General features: G+C 49.5%; 8 protein-coding genes across 8 annotated transcripts; 6 read left to right on the forward strand and 2 right to left on the reverse strand.

Annotated features, from left to right (window-relative positions):
* Positions 1–29: 29 nt before the first annotated feature.
* Positions 30–672, forward strand: N7518_002099 (RNA-binding protein LSM5; the record flags this gene model as incomplete). The annotated part of the gene is made up of 6 exons (XM_057183027.1): positions 30–54; positions 107–163; positions 216–254; positions 309–336; positions 516–579; positions 634–672. 6 exons carry the CDS (start codon positions 30–32, stop codon positions 670–672), a joined length of 252 nt encoding a protein of 83 aa, XP_057044477.1.
* Positions 673–3,507: 2,835 nt separating this feature from the next.
* On the forward strand, positions 3,508–3,705 carry N7518_002100 (uncharacterized protein; the record flags this gene model as incomplete). Its single annotated transcript, XM_057183028.1, has 1 exon — positions 3,508–3,705. The coding sequence occupies one exon, from the start codon at positions 3,508–3,510 to the stop codon at positions 3,703–3,705; it is 198 nt and encodes a 65-aa protein (XP_057044478.1).
* A 917-nt stretch (positions 3,706–4,622) lies between these two features.
* N7518_002101 (amino acid permease GAP1) lies at positions 4,623–6,491 on the forward strand (the record flags this gene model as incomplete). The annotated part of the gene is made up of 3 exons (XM_057183029.1): positions 4,623–4,893; positions 4,956–5,373; positions 5,429–6,491. 3 exons carry the CDS (start codon positions 4,623–4,625, stop codon positions 6,489–6,491), a joined length of 1,752 nt encoding a protein of 583 aa, XP_057044479.1.
* A 1,170-nt stretch (positions 6,492–7,661) lies between these two features.
* On the forward strand, positions 7,662–10,562 carry N7518_002102 (GTPase-activating protein RGD2; the record flags this gene model as incomplete). The annotated part of the gene is made up of 6 exons (XM_057183030.1): positions 7,662–7,892; positions 7,957–8,582; positions 8,621–9,108; positions 9,164–9,259; positions 9,315–9,500; positions 9,553–10,562. 6 exons carry the CDS (start codon positions 7,662–7,664, stop codon positions 10,560–10,562), a joined length of 2,637 nt encoding a protein of 878 aa, XP_057044480.1.
* An 808-nt stretch (positions 10,563–11,370) lies between these two features.
* Positions 11,371–12,525, forward strand: N7518_002103 (uncharacterized protein; the record flags this gene model as incomplete). The annotated part of the gene is made up of 2 exons (XM_057183031.1): positions 11,371–12,031; positions 12,104–12,525. The coding sequence occupies 2 exons, from the start codon at positions 11,371–11,373 to the stop codon at positions 12,523–12,525; spliced, it is 1,083 nt and encodes a 360-aa protein (XP_057044481.1).
* A 67-nt stretch (positions 12,526–12,592) lies between these two features.
* On the reverse strand, positions 12,593–13,512 carry N7518_002104 (SDR family NAD(P)-dependent oxidoreductase; the record flags this gene model as incomplete). Its single annotated transcript, XM_057183032.1, has 3 exons — positions 12,593–13,061; positions 13,118–13,386; positions 13,444–13,512. 3 exons carry the CDS (start codon positions 13,510–13,512, stop codon positions 12,593–12,595), a joined length of 807 nt encoding a protein of 268 aa, XP_057044482.1.
* A 503-nt stretch (positions 13,513–14,015) lies between these two features.
* Positions 14,016–15,410, reverse strand: N7518_002105 (L-rhamnonate dehydratase; the record flags this gene model as incomplete). Its single annotated transcript, XM_057183033.1, has 3 exons — positions 14,016–14,980; positions 15,044–15,266; positions 15,324–15,410. The coding sequence occupies 3 exons, from the start codon at positions 15,408–15,410 to the stop codon at positions 14,016–14,018; spliced, it is 1,275 nt and encodes a 424-aa protein (XP_057044483.1).
* A 1,204-nt stretch (positions 15,411–16,614) lies between these two features.
* On the forward strand, positions 16,615–19,356 carry N7518_002106 (putative C6 transcription factor; the record flags this gene model as incomplete). Its single annotated transcript, XM_057183034.1, has 5 exons — positions 16,615–16,781; positions 16,837–16,871; positions 16,928–17,044; positions 17,100–18,474; positions 18,534–19,356. The coding sequence occupies 5 exons, from the start codon at positions 16,615–16,617 to the stop codon at positions 19,354–19,356; spliced, it is 2,517 nt and encodes an 838-aa protein (XP_057044484.1).
* Between the last annotated feature and the right edge of the window lie 459 nt (positions 19,357–19,815).

The raw sequence follows: 19,815 nt of genomic DNA on the forward strand, positions 1-19,815 counted from the left end.
AGCACCCTCATTTTCTGTCTCCCAACATCATGGCTTCTCAGCTACTTCCCCTTGGTCCGTGCCTAATGACCCAAGAAAGCCATGACCCCGCTAACTGATCTGATAGAGCTCATTGATAAGTGTGTTGGCTCCCGGATTTGGGTTGTCATGAAGGGTGACAAAGGTCAGCTCAAAATTTAATGATTGAGCACGAAACTGTACTAATGCTTATGAAGAATTCTCCGGCACTTTGCTCGGATTCGACGACTACGTCAGTGAGTATCCCTGCATAAGAAGTGACGATCTCACAGGCACTAATTTCGATTTAGACATGGTTATGGAAGATGTGACAGAGTTGTAAGTGGCTTGGCTTTTCGATTTCTGGATTCGAGCTACCCTTTTCCCTTCTGTGGCTGTGCTGCCTTGGCTCCTACGCCCCTGCGCAGTGCTCGTTGATATCCATCTGATTTGCAAATTTGCGCGAAATTCTCGACAGGTCACTCTTATGATTGTGCTCTGGACTAACCTCCTCTCAGCGATTACACCGGTGCTCAAATCAAGCTCCCTAAGCTCTTGTTGAATGGGAACAATATCTGCATGGTAGGTTAAACCCACCTGAAGGCGATCTGGGTGCTATACTAACTCTTCAACCAGTTGATTCCCGGTGGTGAAGGCCCCGTGGCAAGCTCATGAGCTCGAGATACCCAGTTTTTGCCGTGACGAAAATAAAACTTTGTGTATTAATGATACCAAATCCAACGAGATAGAACAAAATCGTTGAATGAATGAAGCTCCATTTCAAGCGTGATTTTGATCTCATCCCAGTAGCGTGTGGCTCAGTATTGAAGTAAGACAGGAAGAAGCTGTTGTCAACACCAAGAGAATGTCTGCTTCGCCTAAAAGGGATATTCGTTATTATGGCTAGCAACAGCCTAGGCGTCTTCCGGCGAAAGGGTCCAGCTGCAACCTCCAATGATATACGAGACCAAGTATGGAGTATGCAGGAACTACTCCGTAGCCCACAAAAGACCTCGGGATAATCAGCGGTAGTCAGCGGCAGCCGGCAGCCGGCGGTCTAAGATAAGCTCGCCAATCAGAAGTCGTCTCTACCCGAGATCAGGGTATCAACGGCTAACCTCGGGCGCCGCGCGCTCCGGCTATTAACAAGATTGGAAGCATCTCATCGATACGAGTAAAGGCCGTTTGCCGCGTGCTGATCGGACAATTCTTCGGTGGATATCATGGTGGATGATGTAGAGACGCAATTGTTTTAAATACTCCACATTTAACGGGCTCGATGGCTATGTTGTAGTCAGTTGACTGCTGTTAAGTGGAAATTAATGATGGCGAACCTTAACGAGCAGGTAATTAGGATGTGATCATATAGAGTACATTATTCAATGAATAATATATATTATAGACCTGCCTATTCGGTAGATCTAGACATGTTGTAGACTGGCCTAATAGTAGTGCCATGCCGTAGAGCTCACTTTCGAGAGTCAGCTCTAGCTCACGATAATACACGCCGTACGTGATGTGATCTTTCAATGGCCAATCTAAAGTAAATAGGCTGCTAGGACCTTGGAAAAGTGGCACTTGGCCAGGGACAGGAAAAGGGGTCGCGGCGCACACGGGATGTCAGGGGGCTGCAGATGCAGTATCAGCCGTCTGCGGATAATCATGGATATTCGTTGAGTATTCACCTTCAGTACCCCGAATTCTCTCATTCTGAAGATCTCAGTGCTGTTTCATTGTGCTGTTTTTCCCCAGACTCCAAAGCTGACTAGTTGACTAGTCAACTTGTTATGTGGAAACTGTTACCTAACAGATTGTCATCCCCGCATTTTATATGTACCTAATGTTGACTTCGTATTTACGACAAGGCCTGTTTATTCTGGTCATGTTCAACATGGGGGTTTCTGAGCTGGGTCTTGAAGTGAGATAAACTATTGGATATCAAGCGCCTCATGGACTTGAATGGGAACTTCCGACTTGGCTGTCGGGAATATGAAGATGCCGAGAAGGAATATTAGAACAAATGTATGGAGTATGGTATATTGTCTCTTTGTCCATTCCGTGGCGGTGGCGAAAATCCCAATGCGCATTGCGTGCTGTTTGGCCCGGGCTGGACTTATTTATGGGGAATTTCGTCGGCTTGAATAACCTCAAGTGTGAATGTTCGGAGTACTCCGAGGATAATATAGACATTTTGCGGGGTATTACCCGTGACTTCTGTTGCTCAACCTTGGAACTTGACGAATAACCTTAGAAAGGTCTACGCGTGGCCAGGTGTGTCTAAGGGGGAATGTAGATTTAACCGATTCCACATGAGCACCTACCTATACAGGCGATGTTGTATTATAACCCGGGCGCAGCCGCTGACCTTTCAACAGTTGGGCTTGGCTCTATCATCTATGTTGTAGTCACCGGAACACAAATAACTAGTTACCAATCCAGCCCGATGCTACTGTGGCTGTCTGTTGCGGGAGCGTGGCCAGTAAAATCAGCTACTGCGCGCCATCAGCTCGGAAAGGCTTGGGTGGCTGATAGTCAAGCATAGACTCAATCCAGCTCAGGCCGAAGACGGTGCGCCTTTTTCTCGCCCCCCCTTATGGTCTGACCGCGTTGCATGGACCAAACCTTGGAAGTCGTGAAATTCCCTATCTCAGAAAATGGTGATGCGCTTGACCCGCAATGCGGACATGCAAGATAAGACTGGTGGGCCCGTTTACACATTTCAATTTGGCCATAATGAGCTTCTCTCGAGTTTACAGTCACACGATTGTGAACACCTTGAGATCTTGCGGTTAGCCATGATTAATGATTAATGTGATTAATGTTTCCTGGACGGACATGTCCGAATCCAGCGGATGGGCCACAAAAGTCTATTGGCCGACCTAGGGCATCCTGATCGAGGTGCTGTGCAAATTGCCCAGTGATAATACGAGGGTCTTGCTGAACGCGCCGACATCAGGCCAATCATTACACGAGTCTATGTTGTATAATGAACCTCCTGGCACACACTCTTGGCTTTTTGGGAGGCTTCTCCCGTGCTTCCATGCATATCACAGACCGCCACAGCCACGTAAAAACCTTCGCGTCGAAAACGCCGACGCATAGAGTTTGCCTACAGGGTCTCGTGGCGCCATCCCTCATCCCCACCAGAGCTCATGCCAGTCTCTAGTAGCGAACCCGACCGAGGCGGTTTCGAATGTCCGCAATCGATCGTCTGCCTTTCTGCGCACATACAACACACACAAGCCAAGAGGCTATACCGAGGCGACGGCCAGGAAAACTCAATTGAGGCAAGTTTGCGAACAAGCCTCAGTGGGGCGAATTCCTCGTCCATATGGCATTGCACGCATATCCCTGTAGCCCATAGCGCATGCCACAGGAACGGGGTCCGTCGGGAAGCCTTCCCATAGGCAAGGGATGAGCGACGAGAGGAATTCCCCTGCCGTCCACTGGTCAGCTCAGTAGTGTGAGTATGTTTCTCCCCAAGTAAGGTTATCTCGTTCCAAACTTAGAATGTCGGTTCTGCGAGATAAAGGTCTTCTAGAAGGACGAGAAGAGGAAACCTTGGAACTCGCGGACACTATGGAGGACTCGTTCCAAGGTTCCAAGGTTGCCCCGGTGGAGGTCCGGGGGAAAGGGATGTGCCCAGGTGTGCTCTTATCTCCCGAGGTTTCTCTGATTGGGCAACGATCGACTATCGTCCACGGGTAGAGTGCGGAGAGACTGACAGATGGGGCTTAGTGGATCTGGGGAGTTGCCTCTTTCGGGCTCCAGAAGCTTGGCTTTTCCCTGTCCACCTACAGAATATTAACCAGATGAAGTCGTTCAAGGGTTGTTAGTATGATTGCATGTATTCATGTAGTCATGTACTACGAGTCAGGTCATGGCGATAGTCAAGCTAGGGAGGTGTAGATATTAGACATCCATGAGGTAGATCCTCCCGTCCCGTTATGACAGTCTAAATCACGCGAGAGATAGATAAGTAGTGGCGCTACCGGGGTTCCACCTGCAATAATTACTATTTCGCTTTTACCTTTTTTACCTTTTTGCTCTAAAACAATAAGATAGTCGGGTGAAACACTATGGAGCTTCCACCTCAGGATCAAGCGGGCTTATCTTAGGAACTTGAACTTGACCGTTTGCAGCCTTGCAAGGGTATCTCACTGCATATGTATGAATCATGATCAGGATCGTGTGTAACTCATAGCCTCGAAGAACACAGAGTAAGGAGTACAAATGCATCATAAATCTTAATTAAAAAGATAAATTGCCTAGTCGCGGACTCGGGACCCAGAGCATGCCAAGGTTATCAGAAGATTAAATGCTGTTAGTGCGAAACTCTAGATGGTCTAAGCGCATGAAAGCAGATAGATTTAGGTGCTTTTGATTTAATTTGATTCGATTTGATTATATGGAACGTAAAAATAATTCCATCGCTTTTATCTGAAATCGGACTGGTTGTATTTATACCCTCCCCCCCCTCCCAAACGGTCAAACCTCTACTTGTTTCACCTCTGTGTCGGTTCATTGACCTCAAATCCCACAGAGCCTTCAGCTTCAGCGACCAGATACTTATTTCTGTTCTGAACAATACCCACTTCAGAAGAGAAAAATTTCACATTCTCACCATGGATGAGAAGAAGTTTGAGGAGCACACCGTCCAGACTGGATCGGATGCTCCCCCATCCTATGGCGACTCATCTCTAACGCGAGGAAGCATGGGCCGACGAATCCTTGACAGCTTCAAGAGAGACCCCAACCATGTCCTCAGTACTCCTGGAGCTGATGGAACTGCCATGGATGTCGAGGCTGCCGCCGCCCATAACACTGCCCACTCACCGCTGCAGCGACACTTGAAGGGTCGTCATCTGCAGATGATTGCCATCGGTGGTTCTATCGGTATGTTCTGCACTAATTCTTCTCCGTCCTATTCGGTCTCGCTAATTCCATTCACTATGTAGGTACTGGTCTTTTCGTTGGTTCCGGATCTGTTTTGGCCGTCGGTGGTCCAGCCTCAGTACTGATCGCCTATATTTTGATCGGATGCATGCTTTACTGTACAGTTCACGCCTTGGGCGAAATGGCTGTTCTTTTCCCCGTTGCCGGTTCTTTCGCCCACTATTCGACTCGTTTCATGGATCCTGCTTGGGGTTTTGCTATGGGCTGGAATTACGCTCTTCAGTGGCTCATTGTCCTACCCTTGGAGATTGTCGCCGCTTCCATCACAGTCGATTACTGGAATCCAGGTGTTTCAAACGCTGCCTGGGTAACTATCTTCTGGGTTGTGATTGTCTCAATCAACATGTTCGGTGTCCGAGGATATGGTGAAGCCGAATTCGTCTTCTCCATCATCAAGGTCGTTGCCGTGCTTGGTTTCATGTAAGCTACATTGCTGTTATGTGGAACATGAACGTCTAACTGACTTGACTATTAGTATCCTAGGAATCATCCTCAACTGCGGTGGTGGACCCGAAGGTGGATACATCGGCGCCAGGTACTGGTACGACCCAGGTGCATTCAGGAACGGTTTCAAGGGTCTCTGCAGTGTTTTCGTCAATGCTGCGTTCGCCTTCGCTGGAACCGAACTTGTTGGTCTTGCCGCCGCCGAGACCGCCAATCCTCGCAAGTCCCTCCCCACTGCCGTTAAGCAGGTCTTCTGGCGTATTGCTCTCTTCTACGTGGTTTCCCTCACCCTCGTCGGCCTCCTGGTGAGATACGACGACCCCAAACTCATCAGCGGTTCCTCCTCCGCCGACGCCAAGGCCTCTCCTTTCGTCATCGCCATTGAGAACGCAGGAATCAAGGCTCTGCCTTCCATCATGAACGTTGTCATCATGATTGCGGTCCTCTCTGTCGGTAACTCCTCCGTTTACGGATCCTCGCGTACTCTTGCTGCCCTTGCCGAGCAGGGCCAAGCCCCCAAGTTCCTCGCCTACATCGACCGCAAGGGTCGTCCGCTACCCGCCACTATTATCGCGTCTGCCTTGGGTCTGCTTTGCTACCTCGCCGCCTCCGATGTGCAGACGACCGCCTTCGAATGGATGATGGCCATCTCGGGTCTGTCATCTATCTTCACCTGGGGTTCCATCTGTGCTTCCCACATCCTCTTCCGTCGCGCGTGGAAGAAGCAGGGCCACACCTTGGATGAGCTTGCATTCCGTTCCCAGCCCGGTGTTATTGGCTCGTGGGTCGGTCTCATCTTCAACATTCTCGTGCTGATTGCCCAGTTCTGGGTTGGTTTCGCCCCCATTGGTTACGGAGAAATGACTTCCCAGGAGATTGCCTACAATTTCTTCTCCGTCTACTTGGCCGCTCCCGTGGTTCTGGTTTCTTACGTCGGTTACAAGATCTATTACAGGTGCAAGTTTGTGAAATCCTTAGAGGTGGATTTGGACACCGGTCGTCGCGATCTTGATATCCAACATCTGGTTGAGCAGGAATTGGCCGAGCAAAAAGAATGGCCCAAGTGGAAGAAGGTTTACAAGTTCTTCTGTTAAGCGGATGTTTTATCTTTTTTTTCTTTCGACATCCCCCCTTATGTACTACATCTTTACGATACCATAATTGCGCTATGAATATCATACGAAACGTTCATACATTCCAAAGGGCATACCCTATTTTTAACAATTTCCAAGACACTACTCCGTACTCCGTAGCACGTACTATAATCTCGAGCCTCCAGGCTTGGCATATCTGTGGGGAAGCGTTTAGACTCAGAAGTCAAGTCAGGCATCTGGGCATAACAAGGCTGACAACATAGGGGTAGGGTAGTTATACATAGTACTATTGCACTCTAGGGCTATACATCTGTATTTTCTAATACATTTTGATTGAATGTATAGTTATTATTAGCCTACCAGGCTCACAGCCACAATGTAAAGTCAATGCGCAATTCAATTGTAAACAAAAAATAGACAAGACACTCCTCCCCCCTCCCCCTTTTTTTCTCTCAGCATGAAAAAACAGCCAAATTTAAAGATTTGCAGCAAATTACCACCCCGGCGTAATTTTCAACCCAAAAATAGCCCAAAGTGGATGCAAAGACGGTGGGGAGAGGTCGGGTTGTCAGCCAAAAGGACGCTTGTTAGGCGGTAATGGTCTGAGATGTACGCAAATCCCCGTAATATTACGAGCCACATGTGACGCCCTACGATCTGGAAATCCATGAACTCCATCAAACTCCATCTCTATCTCCATCTTCGTCTTTCCCATTTCGGTCTTTCTTTGTTTTTGTTGCCAGCTTCCTGACGACTTGCATCGCAATTCGCTTGGCCTGGCTTTCGCTCATTTTAGCTTCGAATTCATCCGCGATATCGGCGCCTAACACCCTGCGCACTCTATTCTCTCGCATTCCAAAGTGATCGTCTCTGCTTCGTCATTGGTGTTTTGGTCTATGCGCAGCTCCGTCCCGTGTTAAGACTGGACATTGAATTCAAAACCAAGACAGCTGGCCCTCCCTCGGTGGCTTTGATCATATCGCAAACTCAGAGCCTCATCGACTCCGATTGACTCTCCGTTTCGCGCTTACTCCGCCATTTTACGATTCGCGTTTTCCTCCGAACATACGAACTCATCGCTGTCAGCTGCCGGGTCGCTTTCCCTTCTTACGCCGATCATAACGTGTCTCCGCCTGACGGTCTGAATCAGCCTTTTAGCCGTCCGTCATAATGCCTGGTTTCGCGGATTCTTTCTGGACCCCCGACTATGCTTCGGGCCTGGGGGTGCTGTACGGGAAGTTGCAGCAGGGAGTTGTGGAAAACAAACAGATTTTGGCCATTGCATCCATGCGTTCAGATGCAGAAGAGCAGTATGGACTCCGCATGGGAGACATTGCCCCGAGCGTGGATAAGATGACGGCGCTGGGATTCGGCAAGGACGATGGTGCCAGTGTCAGAAAGGTTTGTTTCAGACGCATAGAGACCGGAGTGAAGAAAGACTGACGTCGCGCGATCCTCGTTACAGGCTTACGAAGGAATCCGTACCGAAATGGTCGAGGCCTCGAAGAACCACCAGAAGATCGCCAACAATATCCGCGAATTGGTCGTGTCGCCCTTCCGGCGTTGGAGCGACCAGCACGAAATGCGTGTTCAGTATTCGCATGACGCGCTCCAGGGCCGCATCAAGGAACATACCAAGCAGGCGGAGCTGGTAAGGAAACTGCGCAGCACTTACTTCAACAAGTGTCGTGTGGTTGAAGACCTGGAAGAAGAGAACAAACTTGCTTTCCAAGACCCTGAGACGAGCCCCAAGATCAAAGTTCCCCCGAAGATCGTTCTCCCTGCCGAGGAAGAGCCCGACGAAGACCCCATCGAGTTGGGTGAGCGGATATTCCCACCAGACCACATCAAAAAACTTCTCACCCATATGATTGATAACATCAAGCTTGGCGAGGCGAAGGTTCCCATTATCGGCACTTATCAGAATGTATCCACGGGCGCGGATATTGCGCAATATATTCAAACCTACATGGAGGCTGAGAATCTCACTCAAGTGGAGATAATTGGTCAGGATATGGTAGACAACGGTCTTCTTCGCTTGATTGGAAATATGGGCAATGTCTTTGCCAATAGCTCCAAGATGAAATATCAGTGGCGCCCAAAGGTCTTCCAACTCACCGGTATCCCAGAAAAAAGAAGCCTCTCATGCGTGTCACCTCGGTGGCGTCAAGCGAGGATGGCAACGGCAGCGACTCGCCTATTGCATCTGTCTCCGAGATGCTGTCTGGTTGGAATCCCCTCAACAACCCTTACCCGAACGAGACACCCTCAGAGAAGCTCCGAAGGGAGGCTTTGGAAGCTGATGAACGGTACAAGGTTGCCGTTCGTAAGCTTGACCAGATCCGCTGCCGGCTGGAGGAAGAAGTCATTGGCCAGCTCAAATACATGGAACAGTGCGAGCTGGACCGTCTCAAGGCCATCAAAGCCGTGGTTCTTGACTTCTCGGGCGCGATCAGCAATGTCATTCCCAACCTCCAGAGCACAGTGGATCATATGATGCTATACCAGGAAACAATTCAGCCCCTAGGCGACTTGAGATACCTGCTAGAGAACTACCGCACTGGTGGATTCGTACCTAAGATCCAAGCATACGAGAACTACTATGGTTCCGTTGAAGGTACAGCCTTGGTCATTGCCCAGAGATGAAAAGTTACTAATTTTAACTCCACCAGAACAAAACTTTGGTGTCGACCTTGAAGCTAGAGCCCGTGCCGACCGCAAACGTGTTCCAATCCTGGTGACCACCATTCTGACCTACCTCGATAACCGTAAGAAATTCATGGCATACATTCAGATTCTGGACCACGCTCACAAATCTTGCAGGCTACCCTGAACTTGAAGGCGATGAAGCACGACGAATGATCTGGTTGACCGAGGTTGATTTGGGCACGACGCACAAGCTTCGTCAAATTTTGAACAACAGCAAAGCCGATTATGCCGAGGTGTTGCCTCAATTCGGAATTCCAGTTATTGCAAGCGTTCTAAGATTGTACCTTCTTGAATTGCCAGGTTCGTTGCTCTCTTGGTGGCTTGATATATCCTTATGCTAATCCCCGGATAGACTCATTGGTTTCCTCGCAAGTTTACGAGATCGTGAAAACGATTTATTCGACCACTGCTCATGAGACCACGGAAGAAGGGCGGATCAAGGTTCTCCAAAGTACCCTTGGGCAACTCCGCCTTGTCAATATCGCTACGCTTGATGCCATTATGACTCATTTCACGCGCCTGATTGATTTGACCTCGGCCGACGAAGAATACATCACTTTGTTGGCACAGGCATTTTCTCCTTGCATTCTCCGCCCTCGCATAGAGAGCAGTCTCACTATGAACGAGCGCCACAGCTACCGCCTGATCCGTGATCTGTTTGCTCACAAGGACTCCATATTTGGCGAACTGAAGCGCCAATCGAGTGCGCTCGGAATGACCAGTTCCTCCTCCAACCGTCCACGGGCCATCAGCACGGATGAGAGTAATCGTCGTGCGGCGATGGAGGCCCGCCAGCGAGCTATTGTCAACCGCAGCCGGGCAACCAGTCCTGTCAATCGCCAACGGCATCGACGTGACCGCTCGAGCGGTGCTTCCGAGATAGGTCGGTTCCCGATCAACGTCAGCAGCCCTTCAGATCGCAGATCCGCCCGCGGTAGTCTTGATGTACCGCCCAACAAGGCTCTCCAGGCCGAACCTGAGGATGCTCCTACCGTGAACACTCAAGTTGCCGAGACTATTACCAACGGCACCTATACTGAGTCTCCTTCCTCAGCTGTTGCCAGCAGCAGCACCCACTCGAGCTCCCCAAGCCCTCCTCCTGTTCCTTTCGAGGACACAGCCTCCGATGACTCCCCAACTCCTACTCCTACTCCGGCTGCAACATCCGCCGAGTTTGAGAAGCGCAATTCGATGTCCCGCTCTTCTGGCGCTCGATCCAGCCGCAAGCCAGGCCTTGGTAGCTTGTCCAGCTTCCCCACTGGCTCGGCTGTCGGGGCCAGTGGCACAGAGAGCAATCGAAGCAGCATCGCTGAAAGTGAACCCAACCGAGTCACTCTGGAGGACAAGCCTATGGACGACTAGTTCTGAGGACCTGTGGATGCGGAGGAAATCTTGTACAGATCAGACTGGGAGCAGTATATCGTGCTGGGAGGAAACATGCATTATCGCATCACATTCCACTCACATCTTTGTTGCTCTCTGATCATGGCGAAGACGACTTGGCGAGTGACAATTTGGAACGTTACCTTTATCTTTTCTTGTCTTTTGTTTCTCCTTTTGAACTTGAACTTTTACTGCATGCCTCTTAAGCATGCATGCATACATACCCTGTCCCTTCTGCTATGTTACCGCAGAGGGGATTGTTCATCTCCCTTTTACCTTGCCTCTGTTACTGCTGCTGTGTTTTTGCCTCTTATGTTTCCTGATGCATTCCCTTTTTGCCCTCGTGGTGTTATCCACTTGGTGTATGTATACCTGATCCTTTTTCGTGCATATGAATTTCTTTCTGTCCTATATATAGTACTACTCTGATGGTGTAGTTCTGTAGAATTTACATGGAATTCAATAGCTAAAACGCGTTTTCATCTTCTAATCTCTTTTTAGGCCTGAACTTACTGTCTCCACTAAGGTCTGAATTCGGGGCAAGAACCACCGAGCTTTAGCTCTCATTGACTTGAGGATTTTAACATTCTCCCGAACATATTACTTTAGTCTATGAACGTCTTAAAACAACCCAGAATCAGACAGCAGACGTACTTTGTACGAATAACCAGCCCCGCATATCTTCCAAGCATCTACAACTTGACTTCCACAATAGGATATTCCAAGCCAAGCGCAACAAGAGAAAGAACACAAAACAAAGCACCAAAACACAAAACAACCCCAAGCCATGGCACCAAATACCCAAATCCCAATCGTGGACTCCCACATCCACCTCTTCCCAAAAACGCACCTAAAAACCCTATCCTGGCACAATGCCAACAACCCACTCGGAACCCAACACAGCGTAAACGAATACCGACACGCAACAACACAAGCCAACGCCACGCCCATCCTCCAAGGCTTCATATTCCTCGAAACAGACCGACTTTCCTCCATCACCGACTCAACCAAACCACCCAACCACGGCTGGCAACACGCCCTGGACGAAGTCTCCCTCCTAACACGCATAGCCCTCGGCACACCAATCCCAGGCGAGGGCCACGTCCCGCACGACAAAACGCTCTGCCTGGGGATTGTGCCGTGGGCGCCTGTGCCCGGTGGGCCGGATGTGCTGAGCGCGTACATGGAGCAGGTTCGCCGCCGCACTGGGGAGGAGGTTTGGGGGAAGGTTAGGGGGGTTCGGTATTTGGTGCAGGATAAGGCTGAGGGGACGATGCTGGGGAACGGGTTTGTTGCTGGGTTGAGGTGGTTGGGGAGGGAAGGGTTTGTTTTTGATCTTGGGGTTGATGCTAGGTCTGGTGGGTTGGGACAGTTGAGGGAGGCGGTTGAGATGATGGGGTTGGTTTATGGGGGGTTGGAGGGGGGTGATGGGGTTACGATTGTTATTAGTATGTTTTTTCTTTTTTTTGCCTTTTGAGGTTTGGGTTTCGATTTGGGGTTCTTCTTGCTGACTGCTATAGACCATCTGTGCAAGCCTAACCTTCGTTTGGAGTCGGATAATATTCGCTCTCATCCGGAGTTCCTTGAGTGGAAGAATCTTGTGACTAAGATGGCGAGGGCGAGTTCTAGGACTTATATGAAGCTTTCTGGGGCTTTTTCGGAGCTTCTACCGCTAGAGGCGGAGTCAGAACCGGATTTCGAGGCAATTGTTGAACGTGTGCAGCCGTGGACGGATGTTATTTTTGACGCTTTCGGGGCCGACCGTGTTATGTTTGGATCGGATTGGCCGGTGTGCAATATTGGCGGTGGTGGGAATAATGTTTCTTGGGGTAGATGGAGACGCGTGGTGGAAGAGGTCTTGGAACGGAGAGGATTATCTGAGGAACAAAAGAGGGGTGTCTGGGGATCTGTTGCTTTGCATGCTTATGGTATAGAGATCTAGGTATGAAACATAGAAATGCAAGGTCACTTGCTCGGACTTCAAGAAAAAGAAACAACTATATATATCCTCATTGTAGGTTGACAAACAACCCACCATCAACCAGTAACTGCGCACCAGTCACATAGCCACTCAATTCCTCACAAGCCAAGAAAACAGCCGGCCCAGCCAGATCCCGTGGTTGACCAAGTCTGCCCAGCGGAATTCGACCTTCCATATAACTCCTCTTGACAGGGTCCTTCATATCCTCCTCATTAAGCTGCGTCCGGATAGTCCCCGGCAGCAGCGCATTACACCGAATACCATACTTGCCGAGCGCGCACGCACATGACTGCATAAGACTCAGCACACCGGCCTTGGTGGGGGTGTAATGTGTCTGCTGGGCACCGCCGACCAGAGCGGAGATGGAGCTCACGCCGATGATGGACCCGCCCGATGGTGACTGGACCAGTGCCATTTGGCGGGCTGCAGCTTGGGTGGCGTAGAATGCGCCAGAGAGGTTCGTCGAGAGTGTGTGATTCAAGAGGGAAGGTTCGAGTCTAGCGGGGTCGTTAGAGAGGAGAAGAAGAGTGAATTGTAAATGGATATAGCTCACTCTAGGAATTCGGCGAACTGACACACGCCTGCGTTGCTCACGAATACATCTAGCCGACCGAATGTCTCGACGGTTTTTGCGACGAAGTTCTGGCCTGTTTCTGGCTGCGAAATGTCGCCGGATACCGTGAGGAAGCGGGTCTTGGCTGCTTCGGCTTCGATCTCGTTCACGTCTTTGCGTAGTGCTTCTAGCAGCGCGTCTTCTTTTGCGCCGCCGAGGTGGCTGATGGAGACTTTGGCTCCGTGACGGATGTAATCAAGGGCGATTGCCTGTAATTGAGTTAGTGTGTTTTTCTTGTTTTCCTGAATCCAAATGAGAAATCATACCCGTCCGATGCCTGTGAGGCCACCAGTGATGGCGGCGACTTTGCCAACTAGTAATTGTGGGAAAGTCATTGAAGATGTTGAGAATGGACATTGATCATTCACAACTCTCCCAATTCTCCCATTCTCACTTGGGCCGAATACGTGATCTCTCGAGCTCGGGATTTCGTGGTGATGTTACCCCGAGTGTGGGGAAACCCCGCAGTGTATCCGGCTACGGAGTACATTTCCTCTTTCCAGTAGAATAATGACTAGCTAGCAAGTGTCGAAAGCATTATCGACCCTTGGCCCTTGGAAGCTTCCTTGTTACGATTTATACAGGAAGATTTGGAGTTTTGACATGAAACGAAAGAGTTCAACTCGGCTCGTTCTCGCTTGTGTATCGCAACGCGAAAAACACGGAAAATCCTGTACAATATAATGATAATAAGTATAGGAAGGGACATGAGATGGGATTTCAAGGATCTTAAAATCCGATGTGTATGTACATGACTCTCGTATAGTGCGTAAGTAACTTATAAACATGAAATATATCACAAATAAAAACAGCGAAGAAACCCCTCAAACCATCAATATTACGCAGAGCCATTGGCCAACTCCTCGTTGTCGGGTGCGCGTAGGGACTTCTGAGGCGCTGGCGTAAGGATAGCGGCAGCAGGGATCAGGGGAGCAGCAGGATTGAGCTCCAGACCAAACCCAGGCTTGTCCAAGATCGAGACGTCAAGATATCCCTTAGTAGGAATGGGCTCGTTCAAGAAAAGGTTACCAAACACAGGCTCGACAGTGTGGCCATCGGCAGAGTTGGCAAGGTACTCCTGGAAGGGACTGTTGGACTGGGAGACGACAAAGTGGTACGAGTAGGGACCGGATGCGTGGGGCACAACAGGAAGATCGTAAGCAGCAGCCATGGCAGCGACCTTCAGCAGCTCGGTCATTCCACCAACCCACATCACATCGGGCTGGAGGATGTCAACGTTGCGGCCCTCAATCAGCTTGCGGAAGCCGTAGCGGGAGTACTCGTGCTCGCCGGTGGTAAACTTGACAGTGGGGTGGGCACGCTTGAGGAGCGCGTGGCCGTCGAAGTCATCGGGTGAAAGGCACTCCTCCCACCAGTCAATATCGAGTCCAATAGCCTCGCAGCGCTTGACTAGCTGGATTGTGTAGGGGACGTTCAAGGACATGTAGCAGTCCACGCGGAGTGGGAAGTCGGCACCAACTTTCTCGCGCTGCTGACGCAGGTATTCAACGTTCTTCAAAAGGCCCTCAGTACCCTCGTCAGGACCGTGTGGCAATGCCACCTTGGCGCCGATGAAGCCGGCAGCCTTTGCGGAGCCAGGCTGGGGACCGGTGCAGTAGAAGTCCAATCGGGTTCGAGTAGCACCCCCGATCAGCTTGTAGACGGGCTCTTTGCGGATCTTGCCCTGCAAATCCCACAGAGCCAGGTCAATGACCGAAATCACGGCGACGGGCAGACCCTTGCGGCCGTAGAACATCGAGGCGCGGTACATCTTCTCAAAGAGGTCGTTGGTGTCGCGGGGGTCTATTAGAAATATAGTTCGTCAGAAAGATCCATTATTCTATGTATGTGAGATGGTGTACATACCCGCGCCAACCAGGAAGCGGTTAAAATGTTGCTGGGTCAGCCAGCATGCAGGCGGGCCTCCGAAACCAGTTGCAAAGCCCTTGGTTCCATCAGTGGCCTCAATCTCCACACAGAAAGATCCTAAAACATTGATTCCCCATGATGTTCGCGAACCACGGAATTGTGCCCACTTGCTCATAGGGGTAGCGATGTTGCTGTCGACCAGCCAGTGGCCTCCCTTGACCTGTATCGATAGTTAGCATATCAAATTTCACGACAATTGACATCTCATAGCTCTTACATTGTGGTAATCACCGCCAGAGCCCACACCATCAATGATGAAGGTGCGGACTTCCTTAATGCGGGGAAAGTCCGTTGTTGAACCCATGACGTATGAAATGAACAAGTCTAACGAAAGAACGCAATAATTGTTTAGACGAAAAGATAAAGAAAGAAAAGTAGAGATCCAACAATTGCGGGGGATTCACGTCTATTTCAACGAATTCCAGAAGCCGAGGCCAGCTCGGGGCATTGCTAACCCGAGAGACGGACAAACGGCGACTAGGACAATTTGCGATAACACATGTTTAGTTGATTTATGCCAGGCTATGTGGAGTGGATAAAAATGCTCTTGAGATCCTACTTCTTAAAGCTCCCCGTCTAAGCATTGTGTCAACGACATAGCAAACAGGCACGTATTGTCTTTATCTCTGAGCCTTGCATCCTTCAAAGTCCGTACTGCTCTTCAAAATCATTGGAAGAATCTGGAAATCTAGAAATATGTTGCTGCGGCCGCTATTGGTAGGTAGTCGACCTGAGTGCCACGGGCCTCACGGGATGATGAGGTCTAAATCGTTAAAGGGTGTAGTCTTAAACGGCGTTGTAACGGACTCTGGGTCCTTAAGCAGTCTACTTGGAGCTGGCGGATTTCTCTAGTAACATGCTGACAATATGGCAGTAAGTGCCGCAAAGAGTTAGTAGCTGTCGACATTCAATTGGATGAAATTCGCTTGATATGTACATAGCGAGGGTATAGGATTCGAAGCCACTTTTATGTTGTATGTCTGTATGGTGCCCGTTTAAGTTAACGAATAAGATCGAAGGAAAAAGTACTTTATGTACAGAGCTCACGGTTTGTTTTCAGCAATAGCTCTATGGTAAACTAGTGACTATAGAAGTAAGACTTGCAACTCTCCTTGACCAGGGATTTCGGTTGAACTCTTTGCGCACTCCCCTTTTCCAGTATAAAAAATGGGAAGATACTATTACAAATAGGATCAGCTATTATTTACTAGATCCTATTCAAATATCAAAGAGATAGAAGTCGAAAAATAGAGCCAAGAGAACACCAAAAGCGGAGAATGCGGGGTCCCCCGGTTTCTGCCTGAGGCCTTGGCTCCACGAGCCGACCATTTCGGTTTCTTTCCCTTTCCCTCGGGTTGAATGCTAACCACTATCGTGGAGAACATTGCAAGGCTCCCTTTATTTAAAATATACCAAGGTATTCCAGTCTATTCGGACAACTTGCCGTGAATCGGCCTTGCATCATGCTCGGTCCCTGATAGGGCGAATTGTTATCTCGCTAAATCAAAATGCCGAACACTGCGTTTCCCGCACAGGAGACACTGTCCTCCAATCAGCAATTCGGTGACCCATCCCGAGATCAGAGTGCAGAGTATTCTTCGGATTCTGATAATGATCATGTTGAACTCAATGGCTCTACAAGAGCCTTGAAACGAAAACGCCCCCTCACTGTCTCGTGCGTACCTGGCGGCTCGTTCGTATGGAACGTAACCCCGACTAACCCTACCTAGATGTGAACTGTGCAAGCAGCGAAAGGTTAAATGCGGTATGGTGTAAAAGCATCCTAAACAAATATTTTGTTTCTAACATTGACAAACCTAGACCGAGTACAACCGAGCTGTGGCTGGTGTACCCGAAATGGCCAGCTATGTGAATATAGGGAACGAAAGAAGCCTGGGCTGAGAGCTGGCTATGGAAAGGAGTTAGAGCAACGGCTTGGTAAGCTGTTGTACAGTCTGCTCGTCATCTGTCTCATGTCTCACTCGTACCTCAGATCGATTGGAAGGTATTATCCAATCGCAAGCTCGGCTTATCGAGGTGCATATTCTGCAAAGCCAGCCTTCAATGGGTCACAAATTAGCCCATGCAGGGCATCTTTCATATAGCCCTTCATCCGAGCCGTCGGCAGTCCACGGACCCAGTCCTAGTACGGCTCTTTACTTCAACGACCCTGGGTCTGCTGCTACTATACTCTCACGCCATGCGGATGTCTCTACCAATAGTCCATCGGATGGCTCTGTGAGGGACACCTCACATAATCACCTGCAACATGACTTGTCAACGGCACCAGTTGGCCAGTTGGTACATAACGAAAACGCACATCACGATTATTCAGGAAACGAATCGTCCCTGAAGGTCCCCGTCAATGTATACTCAAATCAAGAGCAATCTCTTACTGATCCTGATCTAGATCTGCCACCATATGATTTGCTCTATGCTTTGGTAGATCTCTATTTCGAACATATCAATTCCTGGTGCCCAATCCTCCACCGACGAACAACTCTGGATACCTTTTTTGGCCCATCGCCACTAGAGGAGGCAGACCGAATGGTGCTGTATGCAATTGTGGCAACAACTCTGCGTTTTTCCTCTGATAACAGGCTTAATGACCAAAACAGAAAGCGCTATCATGACTCGTCCAAACAAAAGGTCGTCCTGTATGGCCTGGAAAATTCTTCCGTCAGAGCACTTCAGGCACTCGTGATTCTAGCTCTTGATTTGGTTGGGTCTTCTAATGGCCCACCGGGTTGGAAGCTCCTTGCCCTGATCACCCGATCTGTAGTTCACCTAGGGTTGGCGGTGGAATCAAAGTCTTCTCTTATCAACCCTCTCTATCCCTCAATCTATACTCTGAGAGCTGTCACTCTTTCGGAGCCAGAATCTTGGATTGAAGATGAGAGTAGACGCCGTTTGTTCTGGATGGTCTACCTACTAGATCGATATTCCACCCTGGCGACTGCGTTCAATTTCGCCTTGGATGACAGAGATATCGACCGCAAACTTCCTTGCAAGGACGATTATTTTATGAAGAACCAGCCAGTTGAGACGCGGTGGTTTCAATGCTCCAGTGACCGTGTAGACTATCTCAGTAAAGCTGAAAACGTTGGGTCTTTCGGTCTCTATATCGAAATCTTAGGTATCCTCTCGCGGATTCACCTGTTTTTGAAACGGCCCGTGGATATTGGAGCTCTGTCCGATGTCGCAGAATGGCAGGCTACCTATCGCAAACTCGACAGCGAGCTCACATCCTGGGAGTTCAATCTCCCAGCGGAATATGCCTACGAAAACTCGTCCCGACTCTTTAGTGGGCCCAAGAATGGCCGGGCTGTACATAACGATTGGGTGCAGTTGCATGCAACCTATCAAACGTGAGTGGGCCACATCTTTATCGTTCTGTTCCAATAAATTAACGAATCAATTAATCTAGAGCTGTGATTCGTCTGCACTCCTCAGCAGCATACCCGACGACCCGATCTCCAATCTTCACGCCTTCATATAGTGCCAGCCAGCGATGCCTCCTAGCTGTCGAAAACATTCTATCGGTAACAAGGTTCGTTGTAGAGCACAACATGCTAGACAAGATGGGCCCTCCTTTCGCCTTCACTCTCTGGGTGTCAGCACGCCTACTTCTCGTCCACGGCTCAACCATTGCACACACCGTCAGCCCCGATATCATGTTTTTCGTGGATACTCTATTTCAGCTAGGAAAATACTGGAGAGTCGCCGAGCGATACAGCAGCATCCTTCAGCGCGTCCTGGACGAGTACAATGAGTATCAGCAATCCATCGCCATAGACGGAGAACGATCCACACCATCAACAATCAAGATTCTCGCCGATATGCGTCGCTGTGCATTCGACCTGGACTTTTTAATCTCGCGGCAACCACGTGAATCACCCGCCGACAATGGCATTGGCGAGAGCCACCAGCCCGGGCCACCACTCCTGACAATGCCCGCCCGCAACTTCGCCCCCAACGAACTCGAGTACCTCGATGTTTTTGGTTTCTTTAATGTTCCCCGTGTTCCTCCTGCACGACCTCCAGACATGTCTACTTCTGCCCCTTCTCATTTGGAAATCTCAGAGTCTGTACCAAATCCGATGTCGATTCATGGATTGACAGACGCTGGCCCCGCGCCTCCGACTGGGTCGGTAGATGATGCCGGCCATCATTCTAATGCGAATGAATTCAACATCACCAACTACTTGATTCCGACGCCGGAGACGGATTGGCTGTTTCGACCATCCTAGAGGCAGTGCGCCAATGTCAGTCGCTTTTTGCCTAAAGGACCGACCAAAACATCCCTCCACATCTTTCCACTCTTTGCTCTTAAGCGCTATGTTGTATACTACCCAGGTTATACTAGGAATACCCTTAACTTTGTATCAATCTGCCTTCCACGTGATCACAGACCCATTTAAAGTGGCCCACTTAAAATAACCTTACTCTAAAGAGACTTTAGCACAACCTTGGAACACACTACGGTGTCCACGGGTAGTACATACATCTTCAGGCTCTATCTAATTTCTTTCCTCTGTCTTTTATCTCCACATAGCCCACCATACTGCTTATTGACATACAAGTAATATAAGCGGGCTCTGGGAGTGTTCTTATCGTCTCTGGCAAACGAGAGAAAGAAGAGAAAGACCCGCTGGAATCAGTATCAGCGCAGCATTTGATCGTACTAAATCAGTGAGCTTCCCATGCCG

The sequence above is a fragment of the Penicillium psychrosexuale genome (genome assembly GCF_028828465.1).
Source record: "Penicillium psychrosexuale strain IBT 29551 chromosome Unknown utg000002l, whole genome shotgun sequence".
In the NCBI taxonomy this organism is placed as follows: Eukaryota; Fungi; Ascomycota; class Eurotiomycetes; order Eurotiales; family Aspergillaceae; genus Penicillium; species Penicillium psychrosexuale.